Source organism: Microchirus variegatus, assembly GCF_963457635.1.
Source record: "Microchirus variegatus genome assembly, chromosome: 10".
In the NCBI taxonomy this organism is placed as follows: domain Eukaryota; kingdom Metazoa; phylum Chordata; class Actinopteri; order Pleuronectiformes; family Soleidae; genus Microchirus; species Microchirus variegatus.
In genome coordinates this window covers 8,766,959-8,786,799 of record NC_139811.1, presented here as the reverse complement: position 1 = coordinate 8,786,799, position 19,841 = coordinate 8,766,959, and the positions used below count along the sequence as shown (strand labels likewise).

At 40.5% G+C, this 19,841-nt stretch overlaps 4 protein-coding genes across 4 annotated transcripts; 3 read left to right on the top strand and 1 right to left on the bottom strand.

Annotated features, from left to right (window-relative positions):
• The first annotated feature begins 1,255 nt into the window (after positions 1–1,255).
• Positions 1,256–5,970, top strand: poldip3 (polymerase (DNA-directed), delta interacting protein 3). The gene is made up of 10 exons (XM_083896878.1): positions 1,256–1,331; positions 2,010–2,110; positions 2,224–2,669; positions 2,785–2,829; positions 3,462–3,530; positions 3,639–3,860; positions 4,047–4,124; positions 4,236–4,365; positions 4,641–4,707; positions 4,917–5,970. Exons 1-10 carry the CDS (start codon positions 1,264–1,266, stop codon positions 5,134–5,136), a joined length of 1,446 nt encoding a protein of 481 aa, XP_083753004.1. The 5' UTR covers positions 1,256–1,263; the 3' UTR covers positions 5,137–5,970.
• Positions 5,971–6,315: 345 nt separating this feature from the next.
• On the top strand, positions 6,316–8,092 carry rrp7a (ribosomal RNA processing 7 homolog A; the record flags this gene model as incomplete). Its single annotated transcript, XM_083895928.1, has 7 exons — positions 6,316–6,379; positions 6,593–6,735; positions 7,013–7,138; positions 7,225–7,348; positions 7,441–7,538; positions 7,640–7,847; positions 7,968–8,092. 7 exons carry the CDS (start codon positions 6,316–6,318, stop codon positions 8,051–8,053), a joined length of 849 nt encoding a protein of 282 aa, XP_083752054.1. The 3' UTR covers positions 8,054–8,092.
• A 308-nt stretch (positions 8,093–8,400) lies between these two features.
• On the bottom strand, positions 8,401–12,325 carry LOC310933115 (zona pellucida sperm-binding protein 4-like; the record flags this gene model as incomplete). The annotated part of the gene is made up of 13 exons (XM_083896537.1): positions 8,401–8,534; positions 8,603–8,734; positions 9,201–9,270; positions 9,378–9,522; positions 9,597–9,780; positions 9,872–10,005; positions 10,462–10,541; positions 10,632–10,804; positions 10,883–11,017; positions 11,094–11,208; positions 11,537–11,661; positions 11,760–11,933; positions 12,313–12,325. The coding sequence occupies 13 exons, from the start codon at positions 12,323–12,325 to the stop codon at positions 8,401–8,403; spliced, it is 1,614 nt and encodes a 537-aa protein (XP_083752663.1).
• Positions 12,326–13,448: 1,123 nt separating this feature from the next.
• On the top strand, positions 13,449–18,085 carry wbp2nl (WBP2 N-terminal like). The gene is made up of 8 exons (XM_083896377.1): positions 13,449–13,575; positions 14,106–14,214; positions 14,377–14,515; positions 15,269–15,361; positions 15,501–15,710; positions 15,975–16,091; positions 16,697–16,773; positions 16,874–18,085. Exons 1-8 carry the CDS (start codon positions 13,517–13,519, stop codon positions 16,928–16,930), a joined length of 861 nt encoding a protein of 286 aa, XP_083752503.1. The 5' UTR covers positions 13,449–13,516; the 3' UTR covers positions 16,931–18,085.
• The last annotated feature ends 1,756 nt before the right edge of the window (positions 18,086–19,841 follow it).

The following is a 19,841-nucleotide window of genomic DNA, read 5'->3' as shown; positions in this document are numbered from 1 at the left end:
GAATGTATGTGAATGTGTTGTGCATGAGCACAGTGTAATGCTGGGCACAAAATATGCAGCATCCTATGTAGTACTTATTCTTAACACTGAGGGTCGCTGTTGTACATATTTTACATAGAGTATCTTTAATTTATTTACACGTGTGTGAGATCTGTCAAAAATGACATAAATGCACACTGTATGGACATGAATGCCTATAGTAACCAATAACATACATGCATTTAAATCAAACTGTTTAGTCAAATTAAGTATGAAATATGATCCCTGTACTTTGATAATTTGTGCACACAATTTCACAAAGAATTTTACACCTGTGAACAAATTGATAAAGAATGTATTACAGGAAGTAGATTTCATTATTGAATTTTGGAGTTGAGTGTATTTCCGTTTTTTGATAGTGTGGTCTGTAATATTATTGCATTACGATTATTAAGGATTTATCTAACATATTTTTTATATCTAGGTGCCAATTCAATTACAACATGTGTCTAGGAGAATTGTGACAGGACATACGACTTAAATCTCAGGTAGGAACAGTTTCTTTATTGAGATTCTTCTATTATAGTTTATTATTTTCAACAGTGTAGGGAAGCGGGGTAGATCCTTGTCCGGTTAGGCATCTCGCGAAGTAAGCGAGTCACCAGTGCGAACAGACCTGTACCCCTTCAAAAATTGAAACGTACTATGACGCAGACTCAGGCGTCACCCTGAATCGTTATTTTCCTTACTCATCAGTTTAAGGCATACCTTCGACTACACCAGAGGCCTAGTATTGACATGGTGTCTAGGTCTTGTCTGTTACGGTGTTACTTTTCCTTTTGTTTATTTACTTTTCTCTAATAGCTCTCATTTGTTGGACATTTGTACGTACGACGTGTGTACATAGATACAATGTCGTAAATAAATTGTTACATTGTAGTGTATTGAACTTATGTCGCTAAACCTTTGTATTTGTGGACATTATTTGGCGCAAAGGCTCATGGGTACCGAGGTAATTCGACAGGAGTAATCGAGGATAGATAATGTATTTGTAATAAACAGCAGTTACATGTGACAGTGTTGTTTGTGTTTTGTCACGCCATATATACTTTTTGTAAAAGTCGTTTTATTTTATTTTTATAAAAGAAAGGGGAATGTTTATAAAGGTTATCAGCTGCAGTCAGCAACATCAAGTAGTCATTCCGCATGGTGGTCCACAGCGGCTTCCGTCGGGACACATGAAGTTCCCCTGGACGCATGCGCTGTTTGAGGCAGTGTGAGAAAATGGCAGACGTTTCTTTGGATGAAGTGATACGACGACGCGGTATAAACCTCAAGGCTCCAGCGAAAAGGTATTAAAACCACCGCTGCACCATTTTATCGTCGATTATTTAAGAGGCGACGTATGGGCTCGTGTTTTAAAAGCATTACCAAGACTAATTTATGTTCGTAGCTAATCGGTTTGCTAACATTAGCCTGTTACAGACAGTAGCAGCTACGTCGCAAAGGCTAAGCTAAGTAGCTGGTATTTTCTGTAGGCCTCTTAAGGATGAAGTAAAATTTGAGTGTGAAAATTCATCCAAATTCCGTATTTTGACTCGGAAAGTATTATTGGCGGGGTAACTCCTAAACTTTGCCTCAAGTTGGCTTGTGCGTGTACCCCATATCGAAGTGAGCTAGTAAGCTAAAAATAAAAAATAGTTGCATGGTTTTCAAGTAGTACCTGGGACTGATTAATGTTAACAGGCACTAGAGTGGTTGTCCCTGGCCATGTTTATGTTTAGTGTTTCTTTGTTAGTGTGGAATTATTAAATCATCTTTTAGGTCAATACGATCGGCGTATTCAGATATTTATAAAACCTGCAGTAGAAGTCAATGCGTTTCAAAATTGGACCTTCTGTTGCTTTTTGTTGCAGCTGAAATATACATTTAGTTGTCTGTGAGCCCTGATATTTATAAATAGTGCTTCATAGACACAATACCAGTTTGATTGTTTTGAACAAAGGTTTTATTGGCTTTAATTTTTTCAGACCAATGTTTGGACGGGGTGCAGGAGTCACTGGCAAGAGTTTTGATGCTCGCCAGAAGATCGGGGTTAATGATGTCAGACAGCGTCTTGGAGGAGGAACAGGTGAGGGTCCACCGTTTGTTGTTCTATAAATAGTATGCTCATTCGTGTTTTACATTTAACTGCTCTTGTAGAGCTTTGTTTATGAGTTTGTAATGAACATCCGTCGTCCTTAGGTTTTCAAGTGAAAGATGCCAGAGAAAAGCTGGGACTGAAAGATGCTCGCTTCAAAATTCGTGGCAGGGGAGGAGCTGGAGGAGTGCAGGATGCTCGGCAGATGATCAACTCTCGCAAACAGGGGCACAATCCGTTCGGTGTCCCTGCACAGACGACACAAAATACAGCAGTTACGCATAAACTACAGAGCCCGGTGCTTGTGCCGCAAATACAGATACACACCAACAGTCCTCCTGGTGGTGTTAACACAAGGCACTTTGGTCCTAATGTACAACACACACACTCACACTCAGTACAAGCACTGAGTGTGAGGGGGAGTGTACCCCCACATTTGAGCAATAATAAGAAAATGATGGATGCTCGTGATAGGCTTAGCCTCAAGAGGAGTGTTGGAGGGACAGCAGCTGCTACTTCCCCACCTTTGAAAATAACCAAGACCATTCAGGTGAGTTTTATTGGTTTCTTTGTTAAATATTAGTGATATAGCTTAGTTGTTTGTATCTATTAAGGTGTGTGAACACATGGTCATGTTTGCTGATGTATGATGTCTCCTTTCATAGCAACGTCCACTAGGAACACCAGGTGGCATACGTGCAGCTTCACAGGTAGAGCTCTTTTTCATAATATGTTAAAACGGGAACGATTGCATGTTTACTCCAAGTGATACAGTGCTGTTCAGATTGCCATGGTATAGTTTGGAAAGGCACACCTTGACATGGCTTGCGTTCCCACTGTAAGGTGTAATTGCGTGAGTTATGGAAATGGAATCATACCGGTGTGGCTGGCCAATACAATGAACAATGAAGACGAATGTGACACAGTATACACTGCTGCATGCTGACATTACTTGTTAAAAAGAAACACAGCCTGTCTGGCACAATGCACTGTATATTTAAAAGCAGTGTGTTTTGTTTTTTCAATTACATTCCTGTTGTTGCTCAGCGTGAACCCAGAACAAACTATACGGTGACTAGTTCAACAATTTTAGGTGTTGAACCACATGCTTTGTACGCTACCAGAAGGGTGTAAAAAAGTGTTAAATGTGTCCCCTTCTCACAACCTTTGACTTTTAACCTCAAATAACTTGCCATGTACCGAATAGAACCGCTTGGTAAAAATAGGGCTTTAGAGTAGCTCCAGGTTTAAGAAGAATATCCCTCCGTAAGATAGCAATATGTTTGTATAAAGGATTGATTTCTATAACATGATACTAATACAAATGTTTTGCCTCCCTTAGCCTGTCTCAAATGAGCCTGATGGTAAACAATTAAAGATTACTACTGCAAACAATATGCTACATTCAAGGGTAAGAAATACTTTATTGCAGCTGACCTGCAGAAGTCAATATATTCTTGCAGTTTTACATATCAGGCATTGCACCTAAAACGTTCTTTCTCCTCTCTCTTTTATGCAGCCCAGCACAGTAGGCTCCACATTTTCCATGTCAGCCCCTATCACCAAGGTGGTGAAAAATGATGCCTACATGGCTCCACGTCCACCTGTACCTGTGGCTCCCACTCGGCCCAGTAGCAACGTGGCTGCCACCCGGTCCTCGGCTTCATCCTTCCAGCCAGTCTCTAGGAGCCTTCAGCAAAGTACAGCAGAAACCAGCACTACAGCTCCTACTCCTCCTCAGGTAGTGCACACTTTCCTTTCCTGCGCAGCTTTTCTCCACATTGTTTTATTATTTTGTCTTATTTCATTCCAGTGTTTTTCTTAAAATGCTTACTAGTCCAAACAAAACCCAAACCTTTCCACTGTAGGTTTTTTTTGGGTCCACATCTATGTTTACCTATCTGGTCTTGTCATGTATTTTTTCTAGCCTGCTTTCAGTCCTTTGGAGGGCACAAAGATAACCGTGAATAATCTGCATCCCCGGGTCACAGAGGAAGACATAGTTGTGAGTTAAACTACTTTGCTGTAACTTTATATGTTTGCTATTCAGCGATGCCCTCAACACTGTTGTACCATGATGACTCATTTGTTTGTGTTTGTATGTTTTTGTGAGCAGGAACTATTCTGTGTGTGCGGTGCCTTGAAGCGAGCACGGCTGGTGAAGGTGGGTGTGGCTGAAGTGGTGTTTGTCCGCAAAGAGGATGCTGTGAGCGCATACAGGAAGTACAACAACCGCTGCCTGGACGGTGAGTGCCATCAGCAATGACACACAAGTCAAATAGATCTCTAGGTTTTGAGCGCTGTCTTCTGTGTTGCATATAAAGTAGTACAGATGACAGGTTTGCTGGTTGAGGATATCATTGTGTATGTTGATGTCAAACAGTGTTCTGTTGAACTGAAGTATAGCCTGGTGGATTGTGCTTTGCATTAGTGGGACTGTCATTCATTCGGGTGATGATGTTGGGGTGTTTTTGTAAATCATTTTTAATTATCCTTTCTCTGCTTCTTGTCCACACCCCAGGTCAACCCATGAAGTGTAACCTTCACATTCAGGGAAATGTCATCACATCTGATCAGCCCATTCTTTTGTAAGTGAAACTGCTGAAAACGTGTGCAATCTCTGAATGTGTCACATCTGACTTGGATTGTCACTGCTTTTGCAATTTAAGCCACCTTGACTCATTGTGTATCTTCACTTCAACCCTTGGAAAAGACAGTGGCATGATGGCTAACTTGGCTTGGACAGAAACATGACCTTGTGGATTCTAACTCCTCTCTTGTCTGTGCTCTCCTGCAGGAGACTCAGTGACACTCCAGGCGCAGGCAGCAGTACAAAGAAAGAAGGTCTGCCGCCCTCCTTGTCTCGTCCCGCTGGCCAGCGAGCCTCCTCTCAGCCCACTCCAGAGGTTGACCCCCAGACCATCCTCAAAGCTCTGTTCAACTCCACTGCTTCGTCCAGCTCCACCACTGAGCCCACAAGCTCACAGGCCGCCACCGCCTTCCGCATCAAGATATAGCTCATGTCACGTGTAAATATATGTATTACTGCATTCTCAGTGTTCACATACGAAGTGTGGTTTTCACCTTGACAGCTGGCAGCCCCCATACTCATAATTTTTACACATTTGATAGACTACTCTGAACGTAAAGTCCATGATATTGACCTATTATTTTTGATTTTTCCGTTTTGTTTTTGAGATGTACCAGTGGAAAGAAATGTGATATGTTGTTTTAATCTAATGTGGCAGGGGATTCCAAATCGAACTGGATGGATATTTTTCCTTGGGTCAATTCATTACTTGTCCCCTTTAAGTATGTTGAGTTTTTTTAATACTATCAATATCAATGCCCACGAGTGAGGGAAAAAAATGACAGCATTGTCTTTGAGCGATGGATTACCATCAACACAGGCATGCCATGTTGTTGTCTGTACCTCTTTTTGAATGACCCTGATTAACAAATCATAGAAATAAAACGTCTAAACAACATGAAGCGAAATAACTAAATGTAGTCCATTTAATCTCTTCCCAACTACACTCACACGGATTCTGGATTTGTCTCCACTAAATTACTGCACCCAACTTCAATCTGAAGGGAAATGTCAAGACGGTTAAAGTATATGCAAACTAACTGTATGAGGAAATGGGGGTGGACAGAAAAGTTACATACCAGTTCTCAGTCATCCACTGTTGACATATTTGATTTTACCATCTTGGCGAAATTCAGACACTTGCATTTTTGGCTGATTTTACTTGGTTGACCTGATGTTTGAATCACTGTGTAATTCTACTTTGCATTACTCTCAGTTTATCATTAAAGACTGAAAATGATTGCTTTCTTACTGTGTCAGTCAAGAAGACACTAGGACATTTAGAACGGTCTGTGAATTTTCATCATTAAATATTTAGCTTTGTAGATGATGTTTGAGACTCATCCTTACCATCTTCCACTTCCACATGGCGAATGATTTTGTTATGTTAGTGAACGTTTTACAGTGTATAAAACCGTTATATAACATGAATATATAAAATGGTTACGGCAAACTATTTCACAGTTATTTTCTTACGCATCTAAATTGTAAACTACTATAGAATCCAACAAAACGATTGCAATACGCTTTATTTACAAAATAGTTTTATAGGAACGTCCCTTCTCCTTCTGCATTTTGTACTTCCGGTGTCAAAGGTCCAAACAAAATGGCGCCGTCCAAGATGGAACATGCTAGCAGTCAGCCTTGTATCATTCCTGGAGGATTTGCAGGTATTTTTAGACTGAAACATAAAAATATTATTGTCAGCTTTTCGCTAGTATACACATTTATCCCGAGAGGTAACGTTTGATAGTCATTTAATGACGTGTGTGTGTGATATAGAAACATGTATTCCCGTGAAGCGTGGCAGAGCTGGGGTTTGCTTGATGATAACAAATGCTGTTAGTGAGTGATTCTCGTCATTTCTCCGTGTCTCTTCGCAGTGTTGCCTATACAGTTCAGTTCCGATAGTGCCGCACAACATAAACTGTACGTGAAGGAGCACAAAGTACGAGCAGAGAAGAGTTCACACAGACCACTGGACCGGACTCTATTTGTCCTCAACATTCCTCCATACTGTTCACAGGTACAGTTTAAGCAGCTGACATCCGGTCTTTCTTTATGACACGGTTTTTTATTTTATTTTCTATTTCTTTAAGAAAGGGGGCCACTTTTTTGAAGATGGTAAACCATCGAGATCCAATCGGCAAATCGAGACTATAGTTAATATTATTGACAATAACTTGCCTGTAAAACATCTGTGGGTCCCAGATAGACTGGAAAAGACTTGATTTTAGATGATTTTAAGAATGCCAGTACAATCTGATCACACTCACTGCTGTCCTGCCCTTTTTGTGTTTCAGGCTGTTGTCAAAGAGTTATTCTCACAGTTTGGCAGTGTTCAGTCTGTGGAGCTCAGAGACCAACCCGGCTCCTCTCACGAGTCTGGACCCAAGTTGTCCAGGTTCTTCAAACCAGCACAAAAGAAGGTAGCTGCCAAGTTCACTTTGTGTCGACGCTTCCACTCTTGGCATATTTAATTTCATTATTAAATCTCTTGTGTCTTCTCCTCCAGGGTTTCAAAGTGGGCTATGTTGTGTTCCAAAAGGCTTGCAGCTTAAAAACAGCTAAATCACATCCACAAAATGTGCCACTGGTGGTTTGCACAGAGGAGCGTCCAGTAAAGACAGGAGTACAGAGTGAGTTGTGCAGTCAATTTTTCAGCCACCTACTTAGCAAATGTATACAAACGTTGATGTTCATGTTGTGTGGTACATTTTTCTTATTCCAGAATGGATTCAGCAGTACACAGAGTCTTTCATTCAACCAGAAAAACTGCAGGAAATTGTTGACTCCTTCTTGGAGGGTTATGATAGCCGTAAAGAACAGGTGAGTTTTTTTGTTTAGTTTTTTTAAAAAGCATCCACCACCCATTAAGTGAATGTGACTTGAATCCGTGTCTGTTTCTTGTTTTTTTGTTAATCTTACAGGAAGAGGAGAAACAGAGAAAGGAGGCTGAGCAGCAGCAAGAGGACGAAGACGGCTGGGTGAAAGTCACAAAAGGACACAAGGGCGCCAAGGCCCGTCCTCACAGTGAGGTGGCCAACCAGAGAACTCTACAGAAAGAGATGAGGAAGAAAAAGAGGAAGGAGCTCATGAACTTCTACACTTGGCAGCACAAGAACACACAAAAAGAACGTAAGTTGCCTCAATTAAAATGGTTTTCCTGAGTTAGTGGAGTTTAGCCTGTGCATTGCTCAGACTTAAGTTTGCCTGGTAACTGATATTCATGGTTAACCTTTTTTTTTTTTTTTTTAGATATTGCTGAACTAAGGAAAAAGTTTGAAGAGGATAAACAGAGAATAGCTCTGCTGAGGGCACAAAGGAAATTCAAACCTTACTGAGTCAACAATATTTGTTCATTTCACTGCTTTTGTGTGTTTGCTACTAACCTTTTATATAAAAAAGGAGCATTTCTGTTAATAAACTGTTCTGACGAACATTTTCATGATTATTGAATTACACCAGAGAAGATGGAAAGACGTTTGGGGAAACTGCTGATGTTGATGGAAGACATTGATTGATAGGGTCATGCAGTTGATACAACATACAGGTCTTATTCATCAAAACAAGCTTTCAAATGATTCTAAACCCAAGATTCTGATCAAATCCACATTTCCACTATCAGTTCAGATGTAAAGAAACAAAACAAATAGACAACAGACGGGATGCAATTATTTACTGACACTGTTCACTGTTGTGCTTCACAAGCTTTCTGCGTTTCCTTCTTCTGCCCCTTTTTGAAGTTTGAGAACAGCGTGAACAGCAGGGTCAGCAGCAGGACAGCACTAACACCTGACAGCACATACACCAGCACCTGGAACACTTAGGAAAAGAAAAGAATGATATCGTTGACGTATTGACACTGGTCATTCTCACTGAACCACACTTACTTGTGCTTTGTTTGACACACGGACCGTCGTCTATTTCGGTGTTCTGTCTCAGCAGCAGTGGCCCAAAGGACACTAACTGGAGCTGGTCAGACTCAGATATGGTCTCTCTTCTCTGTCTCTCACTGTCTGATGCTGTGGCATGAGAGGCGAAATATTAACGTCAGGAAAGGCACTTTTTTTTCCAATGAATATAACATTAAATGCATCAGAAATACACTCTATACATTGTTAATGTGGTAAACGACTATTCTAGCTGCAAACGTCTGTTTTTTAATGGAATATGTACATAGGTGTATCGAGGCCCATTTCCAGCAACCATCTCTCCAGTGTTCTAATGGTACATTGTGTTTGCTAATGGCGTTAGAAGGCTATTGGATGATTAGAAAACCCTTGTGCAGTGATGTTAGCACAGCTGAAAACAGTTTTGCTGGAAAAATCATTATTTCTAATCTTGTCAATGTCTTGACTATATTTTCTATTCATTTTGCAACTCTTTTGAAAAAGTGTGACTTTTAATGGAAAAAATAATTGTATATGTGACCCCAAACTTTTGAACAGTAGTGTATGTGGTGCATGAACTGACAAAGGATATACTCACACATGATGGTACAACTCTGTGCGCAGTCGACGTCATCTGTGCAGATTTCCACCCAACAGTAGAAGTAAATCTAAGGGAGGATGGTTACAATAATGAATATGCACACACCAATATGTAGTTGCACACAGTCAGGTCTGAGGAAATGCACCCTCCTGACCTGAATTACTGATTCCTTACTTCCTCTTCACTTGGAAAGCCCGTTTGAGGGTCTAAGAAGGCAAAGGTCTTGACATCAAACCTCCTCACTTGGGAGTGGGAGGTCGTCTTCCCTGGTTGGTCCAGAGGGACAGAGCTTCTCATGTTATCCAGAGGATTTGGGCATCTACTCGGGGAGGAGAAGATCCATTAATAACTGTGTGTAATCTATTTTTTTTTTTAAGGTTGTCACCACCTTACCCATCAAAGAGAAGCATCCACACAGAGTGTCGAGACACAGGGTAGGCAAAGCAGTCCTGCACGCGTAGGGAGAGTGTCGGGTCAGGGGACGGCTGGGCGATGGAAAGTTCCACATATGCACTTTTACGTAGCGGCAGAGTCAGCGGAAGTTGGTCTTCAGGAAAGAAGGATGTAAAAGATGCATCTAGGACAACAAATACCATCACTTAAGTTTTGCATTTCAGGCTGGAACGTGTTCTAAGGATTTGACGTCATCCACTTGTCTGATTAAATACCTGTTGCTATTCTCATCTGAAAGTTAATAGATCCCAGTGCAATGACAGGTGGTGGGTTTGTCACTGCATACAAGGACCTGGAGTCTGCTGCACGTTTCAGGTCCGACGTTGCATATTCACACTGCACCTGTAGACTAAAATCCAACACTTAAAGGTGCATTATGTAATAAATCTAAAGCAACTGGCCATAAAATCCTCCTAATATGTCACAGAGACTCAGGAATAATGTTCATATAACAAACTGAACTCACCAACAACAACAGTACAGCCAAAATATTTGCATAAAAAAAATATTTTAGAGACTGCAAATCATGTTTATGTTTTGAAATCATGTTTTGGCATGTGGCGCCACCTACCGCCGTCTACCAATTATTGCAGTCAGTAGAGTCTCAGCTGCCGGGGTTGCCAGTTACGTCAGAAAACTAAACCTAAAAGACCTCTGTATTTTGAATTTGAATGTAGTAACCGTTTTTGGCCACATTCTCAAATATGGCACCATTTAAAGTAGATTTGCCATTTGTATGAATTCAAATACACAGAAACATGGCCATAATCATCTGCTACAGAGCGCAGATGATGTCAAACCAGACCTGAATGGAGGACGTTTAGCTGTACTTTGAGTGTGCACCTCCTCTACTTCCACTTCATACATGACGACATCTCCGTCTTCCTAAAAGCCAGGAAAAGACAAGGATCAAAAGCAAGTCACTGATATTCAAGCCATTTTTTGGGACTCACTCTCTGAACAAGCAGCGTTTACCTTCATCTTCACGCCACACTCTGTGATTCCAATCTTGAAGACAGCCGTGTCTGGTGTAGTGACCGCAGGGAAACACTGTGGGTGACCCTTGACTATGAGGTTGCCGGGAGAGACGGGCAAATCCGTGTCTGTAGCCTTCACCGAGAACACGAAATGTCCGTCCAGAGAGCAGGCTGGAAGACAAGTGAACAGACAGGAGCATGGAGGACTTGTTTTATTATATTTGTTGTCTAATATTACCCTAACCTTACCATTGAGTCTGTAGTAGCAGGTGGAATCATGAGAATCGTAGCAGCAACCCCGTTTGAGGCAGGCATGGCTGGAATTGGTGCGATGACCACAGTCCACTCGCAGCGCTCGGTCTGTCCCACACTTTCCAGGCAACACTGAAGGAAAGCAGAGGAATGTGCTGTGCAAATCCATCTGTGTGTGTGTGTGTAAATGACGACAGTCTTCACTCACATGTCGAGATCGGAGGCCTCTCATGGTTTCTCTTCAGGGGACAGCTGATATTTACCCTGAACCATTGATCATCTTCTTTGAGCTGGACCTGCAGTGGTATGACCACTTTGGTACTCTGGGGATCAAAGGTCAGCACAGCATGGATGTTAAGAAAGTTTGCTATTTTTGGATTCACACACACACACTCACACACACTACACATCTGTATTGCAGACTTATTCATGACTTGACTCGTTCATATTTACAATATATTTTTGTACAGTGCACAAATATTGATAATATAGTTTTTGATTCATGGTTTATCAACAGAAATGCAATCCACTATCCATAGGGAGTTCATAATAAGACTTTGTTTTGAAGTTACATTCTGTAGTCTGACCACTAGATGTCACTAATGTTCCACACTGCACCAATTAAATTCTTAATTTATTTATTTATTTTACCTCAATCTGAACATAGCAGCCGTCAATTTTGCTGATGAATGAGATGTGTTTTTTCTCTTTGACCACTCTCGCTCCACAGGAGCCCAGCTCAGACTGAGACACCGGGATCGCAACCCCTGACATTTCTTTAACAAACAAACAAGATTGATGTTGAACACACCGATATAAAAAAATAACATTTTTTTTTTTTTTTACAATGCTCCTCCTCACTCTGTCATCTTACCCCTAACGTGTATATTATTTCTGACCAGCGGACCAAACACAGCTTTTATTCTCCGGGCAGAGCAGGTGACTCTGGGCAGGACGAGCTGTTGTCTCTGCTCAAGTGTTTTCTTCACCACCTCCTCCTCCTCCTCCGTGGTGGTGGTGGTGGTGGTGCAGGACACGAAGGCCAAGGCTACAGAGAGCCAACACAGTTGAACACGGTTATAAATCATCTCCTAAAGTGATAAGTGTGCAGCTCTACGAGCATCCGCTCTTTTCTTGGACACGGGGCGGGGGCGACGAGGGTCACGTGACAACAGCTAATTAGTGTTAATTGGTTTGACGCTTGTTGCGGAACTTCACCACCGCCACACACTTGCTCTGCTGCAACGGTAGGCGAATTATGTTTGTTATTTATCAAAAAAAGGGTTTGAAATAAAGGGCAGACACAACCTTTCTCACTTTTACCCAATATGTAATTCTAGAGTGGAATAGAATAGCCCGTATTGTCATTGTACCGTGTTGCTACAACGAAAACATAAAAACAAACGGTTTTCACGGCGTCATCAAACCGGAAGTCGCCATTTTGGAGGTACTCCGCAGGTAAACAAAGCAGCGCACTCAAGCAGATCCCGAACGTCTAATGAAAGGAAATGATGAATTATTGCCATTTTTGGCCCTATCTATCTATCTATCTATCTATCTATCTATCTATCTATCTATCTATCTATCTATCTATCTATCTATCTATCTATCTATCTATCTATCATGACAACTACCAAAATAAGACCTAAGAAATATAACAATAAAAGAGCCTGAAATGAAAATATACAAACAGCTGTGATCCATTTGTTCTTTATAGGGAAATTGCAAAGGTTAACTATCTATCTATCTATCTATCTATCTATCTATCTATCTATCTATCTATCTATCTATCTATCTATCTATCTATCTATCTATCTATCTATCTATCTATCTAATGCACTGTGACTCAACATTTCCATCTATTCTTTTCCTCTTTTATTTCATACATCTTTCAGCCTATTTCAATAACTCCAACGTTTGGCTCGTTCTGGCAGCACCAGCCTGAGGCATAAGTCGAATAAGAGCCTGCTTGGTGTGGGATGAAGAACATTTGAATAGTGTTTATCGTAGATTATTTGGTTTTATTTTGTAGCTGAAGATTGCACAATAGCAAAATTAGCAAAATTTTATTTTATTTTGTTCATTATCACCGCACTTAGTGCTTCGCTTTGTGATTTTACTTCCCTATGTTAAAAAAATAAATAAATAAAACGGCTATAATATAATTAAAGCAATTTATAGTGTATATTTCTATCAATAACATTCAAGCACAGTTGACTCCTCAGTGTTGGGTGAGGCCCCCCAATCAAATTCAGCTTTTAGAGCATTGTCATTATCATCACTTATTGCTGGTTTAACACTTTTTTGCAAGTTTTCTCCCATTGGAAATGAATTGATGACAGATCACAGGCAGGGAAGTTACATCATCAAATACACACACACGCACGCGGTTACTGTAAGTTCTGGACACTTACCTTATAGTTTATAGTATAAGTTATTAACTTATAGTTAATTTCTCTATTGTTTCTGGGTGACACAGCATGTTGATGACTGTGTCTGTCCCACGGTAATCACGAGGTGTCGTGACGCGACGCCTGTGACGTTTCTGGGGCATCCCCGCAGGGTTGTGTCGGGCAGCTCAGGCAGCAACAGCAGATCAACCACACGGGAGGAGCAACACGGATACGAAACATGGCTTTAAATCGGAACCATTCACAGAACGGCGGCGTTTTGATAAACGGCGGGGAGAGGTGTGTGTTTGTGTCACGTCTGTATCTCCTAACCCACTGTCGTCTGTCTCTTTTCGGGGCTTGTTTACAATCTACTTGTCACTGCGTAGTCGACTCAATGCTATCCAACCGTTAGCTTCTCTTTAGCTGGCCCGCTGGTTCATCACGGAATAGTGAATCTATCGCTGTTGACACCTTTGCTCGCCCTCGTACGACGTTTCTGTGCGACACACAAGTTGTGTTTTCTCTTTTTATTTGGTGTTTGTGTATTTTCACGAGCTACTATTGTAGACCTTTCTCATTTATTGACAGCGAGTTTACGCAAGAAGGCTAACTTTTTAGCCGGCTATCAAAACAGGAAGTAGCTGCTGAAAACCGTTATCGTTTAAAGGCGGATTAGCTGCAGTTTATGTAACGCGGTAGCGTTTTGTCTGAAACGTACAATTTTGTTGTATTACCGAACTTTATCTTCACGATTACTAAAACAAGTGAATGTACACAATCTTGCAGTATGTTGTTTATAATACTACGTATGTTTCTTCTTCACGCAGTGTTGTCAGGGAATGTAAGAACGTGGAGCTGTCATTCAGCGATGTCTCTTCCAAGACAGACCTGCTGAAGGGGACCAAGAAGGGCATAGTTTACCTCACACCATACAGGGTAAAAACACTGCTCCACATACACACACATAACACTTTCTACACACTACTACTGCTAGTTTCTAAAGTTGTCAATGTTCATGTTCTTATAGATGCAGATAAATTGCCCTTTAAGGATCAATTCATAAAGTTGTCTGAATCTTAACCTCATGTGCTGGTTTAGATGGTGTTTGTGTCCAGTAACACAAAAGATATCCTGGGTTCAGCGATGTTTCCCTATTACCTGATGAAGGGCTGCAGTATTGAGCAGCCAGTTTTTGGTGCTAACTACATCAAAGGGAATGTTGTAGCTGAACCTGGTGGTAAGTGGCTCTTTGTTTTTTCTTCTAACTGTTAAGTCATGATTTGTTTTTGTGTATTTGTATGGCCGATGCTGATCTTTAGACATGCTGATGGCTGTTTTTTTTGGTTCATATTTCAACTGTTTTCTTTCAACATTTGTTTTGTTCTCTTACAACCTCACTCATGATTCAACAAACAAGTGATAATTCCTTCACCTGGCATTAGCTGCTGTCTTGCTTTACAAGTATAGCTGTTATGTTCCCTCCATCATGTGTCATGATGTCACCGCAGACAAGAAAACAAAGCACTGTTATAATGAGAAACATGGAGTGAGTCATGTGGAGCTGATAAATCAGCATTCAGCAAGGACAGACAGACAGATGTTCCTTGAACCAACAGAGCGAAATATTGTTTTGCTGCCTATTTCTGTTTCCTCTTTTACTGTTTTGTTTATTACAGCACTTACACAGTATTAATAGCAGTAGGAATCAGTAATGGTTCATTACTGCTGTCTTCTTCTAATAATGGCTCCCTACATGCGATACACAGAAAAGTGTAATGCTGCCCTCTACAGTTCAACGTTTTTAGTCGCAGTCCAAAACTCCCAAGCTATTTCACACAGTGCCTTATTATTTCTGATTTAACTCTCTGTTGGCATAGGTGCATATCTTTTGAAAAATGAAAAAACTAAATATTTAGATTTAGACTGTCACACGCTTTGTATATTTTATTTAATTAATTTATTTTTCAAATGTGCTTTACTCTCTCATCAGGTGGCTGGGAAGGCCAAGCCCATTTCAAGATGTCATTCCCCAGTGGAGGAGCCATTGAATTGGGACAGCATCTCTTCAAACTGGCTACAAATGGTCTGAATGCTTCCTTTGCTTCATCACTTGTTGCTAAATGACCATTTAGAATAAGTAGTTGAAAGTTCTGAAGGTCAGCCCCCAAAATGAACACTATAAGTGACTCTGTATGAGATATTTTCCTCCTGCTGTGTTCCAGCTTCGCGTGCTGGTCCTCCTCAGAATGGTGTTGCTTCACATGGATATCCTTCACCTGGTGTGATGAGTGGCTATGGTCCGGCTCCACCCGCTCCTAATGGCTATGGTCCGGCTCCACCCGCTCCTAATGGCTATGCCTATCCACAGCCTCCGCAGCATAATGGATTCTACCAGGGGCCACCTCCACCTGCCTACCCACCAGCTGCTGCAGGTACAGGATGTATAGAGTGGTTTTTGACGCCATTTGTTAGCTACCTTCTTTTTTTAAGATGGTAAATGTAGTAATCTTGAAAAAAATACATCTCCAATATACGTTTTCATAGGTTATATAGCTTTTATGTTATACTGCTTTGCATGTATGTGTATGGGGAATTTGTTTTTGTATGTAATGAATAAAATCACTTGAGGCACACTGTAACCTCAGTTCAACCTTACAATTCACCTCTGTTCTGTCTTCTTGTTTTCTGTGTTCCAGGAATGTACCCTGCCAGTTATAACTACATGGCCCCACCCCCACCTTATCCAGGACCACCCCAAAATTGGACTGCACCCCCCCAAAACTGGACAGCAACAGCACCTGCAGCACCTCCAGGTTTGTTTCTTTCCCTTTCTGTCTCTGTTAAAGTGAATCTCTTAAATGTCCTCCACCAATGAAAGTCATTTCTTTTGGGCCTTTTTGCCTTTTAATGGATAGTATATAGTGGAGAGAGACAGGAAACAGGAGGCAGAGAGGAGGGGAATGAAATGGAGGAAAGACCGCTTGGTGCGGGATTTGAACCAGGGTCCCTGCAGCAAGGACTATAGCCTCAGCATATGGGGCAGGTCAGGTGCTCTACCATGTGAGCTAAACACTGCCCCATGAAAGTAATTTTCTACACATCAGAATAACATAGGACAAACAATGTCCCCTCATTCTCTTCCTTGAAATATCATTGTAGCATATCTGTAGTTTAAGGACGTGCTTGAGTGGGACGAGCTTGCATCTGAGCATCCTTGGGATGTGCCACTAGATTTGTCTCAGAGTTTTTGGAGCCGTCAATTGTTGCGCTTCACATGTCTAATACTTTGTTCCACGCATCAGTTCCTTTCACCGTTTCGGGAGCCGCAGCATCTGTTCCCAAATATGTTCATCAGTCATGAAAGTCCTTTTGTCTTTTTTTCTTTCCCCGTCTCTGTCACGTCTCATTTTATGCACAGGTAACTCCAAGGCGGCTGAGGCAGCAGGCAGCGCATATTACAATCCCAGTAATCCACACAATGTCTACATGCCAGCGGTAAGATTCTCTGCCTGTCGTCTCTTCAGTTACAGTTGTGTGACGGTGACAAGAAATCTCCGTAATTGGTTTTTATATAATGTTTTTTCTCTCCACACAGGAGCGGCCTCCACCATATGCACCTTTTCCAGAATCTCCTAACAAGAAAAACAACTGAGGCTGAGGCACTTTTACATCGGTGACTCTCTTCTTTCCTCCTTTATATATTTTATATATATATGTGTACACACATATATATAAAAATCAAGGATGTAATGTTGATGGACACACACTCAAAATTTAGAATCCAGAAAAAAAAAAAGCAAGTAATGGAGGTCTCAATTATGAAGTGATGATTTAATTATTTCATGATAATTTGGTACTGGAAAAGCTTTCATCATGATCACATCTTTTAAATGCAGTTTATTCCATATACTTAAGTACATCTAAAATGATTGATAACTTAAATCTCTAGCTTTTCAGAGCCTTATCATTAGTAACTTTAAAATCCCAGTGATGGGATTTCTTTTATTTCTGTCTAGGTCTCTATAGTACGTGGGTAAGGGCACAGAATGCGTATTAAGAGCTGAGAGGAGGAGTTAGTATGGCGGAATGTATTTTTTAAGACAGATTTACTACCAAAACATTTTTGTAGCAATTCACTTGATTGTAATTGCAGGTGGTTTAGATATTAGCGACTCCTACGATAAACAGTGAACTATTTTTGCAGTGTCATTGCAAGTTCTGTGTGTGTTTTCATATACAGATTTCCACTGAGTATTTGTTGTCTGTATATAAACGCAGACCTGGGTTGAAAAGTGTTTCTAATACAGAATTTGACTAATTCTCATAGATAATATTTCCTTCATCTATTATGACCAGTGTGACCCTGTTTGTCTGACCCATGTCACAGTTCAACATATACATATATATATATATATTCAATGTTTTTTGAATTGCGATGTTTGTGCAATATTTTAACACATTATAAGGTTAAGGGTGAGCAAGCTGGAGTTCCATGATTGACAGGTTGACTTCTAACGTATTCATGTATGCAAAGCTAAGCTGAAACCACAGCTCTGCTGTTTGAGTAATTACAGGTTACAGGGCCACGACAATATAACGCGGACCCATGAGTGTTTCTTTTGCTGTTCATCACTTTGCATTTGTTTGAAGGACTATTTGCACATAGCGGTAGAGGAGTTTTTTTTTTTTTTAGTTTTAGTTTCCTTGACTTTATCTCTTCTCTGTATATCCATCTCTTTTTTGCAGTTCTAATTCCTTTTGTCTGAATTTTGTTCAACTCTAATGTGTCATGTATTAAATTTCCCAAACTGAATCGGTCACGTGTCACCCGTCATTGGTTTAAACACTTGGAACACATTGTGTATCTGGTGTAGAGGAAATGACCCCTTTTTTATATAAACAAGAAAACAAGACAGGTGGACATAACATAATAGCATTTATTATTATTATTATTATAATTATGAAACTATCATACCAGCACATTATATTCACTCTGATTACAGAAAACCACACTGTACAGTTGTATCACATAATACACTTCCAAGAGAATCTGAATATATAAAGATGGCATTGTCATGCACTAGAACGCAATATTCACTACACACAAAAAAAAGCTTTCCTGACCAACGAATAATCACACAGTTAGCTAGCTGATGTTTTTCCAGTAATTCATGAAGACTAGTTCTACTTTATGGCTCGACTCCAGGTTCTTCCAGTTCCTTACTGAGGAAAAGGACATGTGCTTTTTTTTTTTTTTTACTACCATATATCTAAAGTTAATATCTGTACAATTTTATTAAGCCACCACTGTGCTGTACACCTATAGTTCCACCTCACTCAGATTATGTCCTTGGTTTTTTTTCTGTAATGATGCCATCCCTCTAACAGTCCTCAAGACAAAGTCATGTGACTGACCTTGGGAAGCTTTGCTCGCCCTCTGTAAGAGCATCTACGTGAATATGCCTCTTACCTTTTGCCTTGTTTAATCCCTTGTATGAATGTGTATTTTTGAATTCCACATTTATTGTCACGAGTGCTGCTAACATCATCCGTATCTGTTTAACTGCTTCAGCTGATTGTGTGTGGCTGAGCAGATTGAGAGGCGCTCGACACTGTATAATATTTTCTTTTTGTTTTTTGTTTTTCATTTTTGAAAATCAATTTATACGTCGATTTTCTGTTCATCCACAGGAAGCTTGCTGTTTGCAGTGAGTGGGAGTTTAGCGTTAACCTTCCCTCGTGTGTTTGGGCACAGAGAGTGGGAGTTGCATATTTTTGCATATGATTAAGTCAACTGACAGTCGACTTTTTGTTTATGATTTGATTTTGCAGAGATTATGTTCATCCTTGTCTTAAGAAAGGCTGGTAGGCTGTTTACCGCATAGTTAAGGGATTCTTATATGGATTTTTATCATACTATAGAAACATCATTGGGCTACGTGTGTTGTCCTTATCTCCTGTTTCCCTTTTGCATGCTTTCATTTGGTCATTTCTTGTGATGAGCTTACATCATCTTGATCTTTACTGGTTTTCAGTTAGCCTTGGGTATAGAAGAATTATAGCTGACAGGCTTGTTGCATGCTTTTCATTTACTCCCTGATTGGCCGTGTGCTCTAATGGGATGTTCAAGGCAGTTACATGGTCACCTGCTCTTCACTATGGCCCACAGTGGCCTCTCTTTGTCAGGGTAAATCACTCAGATTTGGCACCACAAACAAGCAGTTATTCACACTTCCTCCTCATCCACCAACAGCAGCAGTGACTACGATGTAATCTTTCAGTATTAAAAGGGTAGAGTTTCTTTCTGGACATAGCGACACAAAAGTCACAGGAACACAACCAGAGAGTTGTGCAACTGTCTGGTTATGCAAAGATAGTTTGAGGGGGTCGAGTTATCAAATGAATGAAGGTAATTGTTACCAGAAAATAACTCTTTATTAGCGGCCAGGTGATGTTTTGGCCTTTTCCAGACCTCAAGGTTTTTTTTTAACCAATGGATGAGTGACCTTACTGTAAATAAACCTTAAAGGTTCTGTTTTCTAGATTCAAACTAACCTGATATT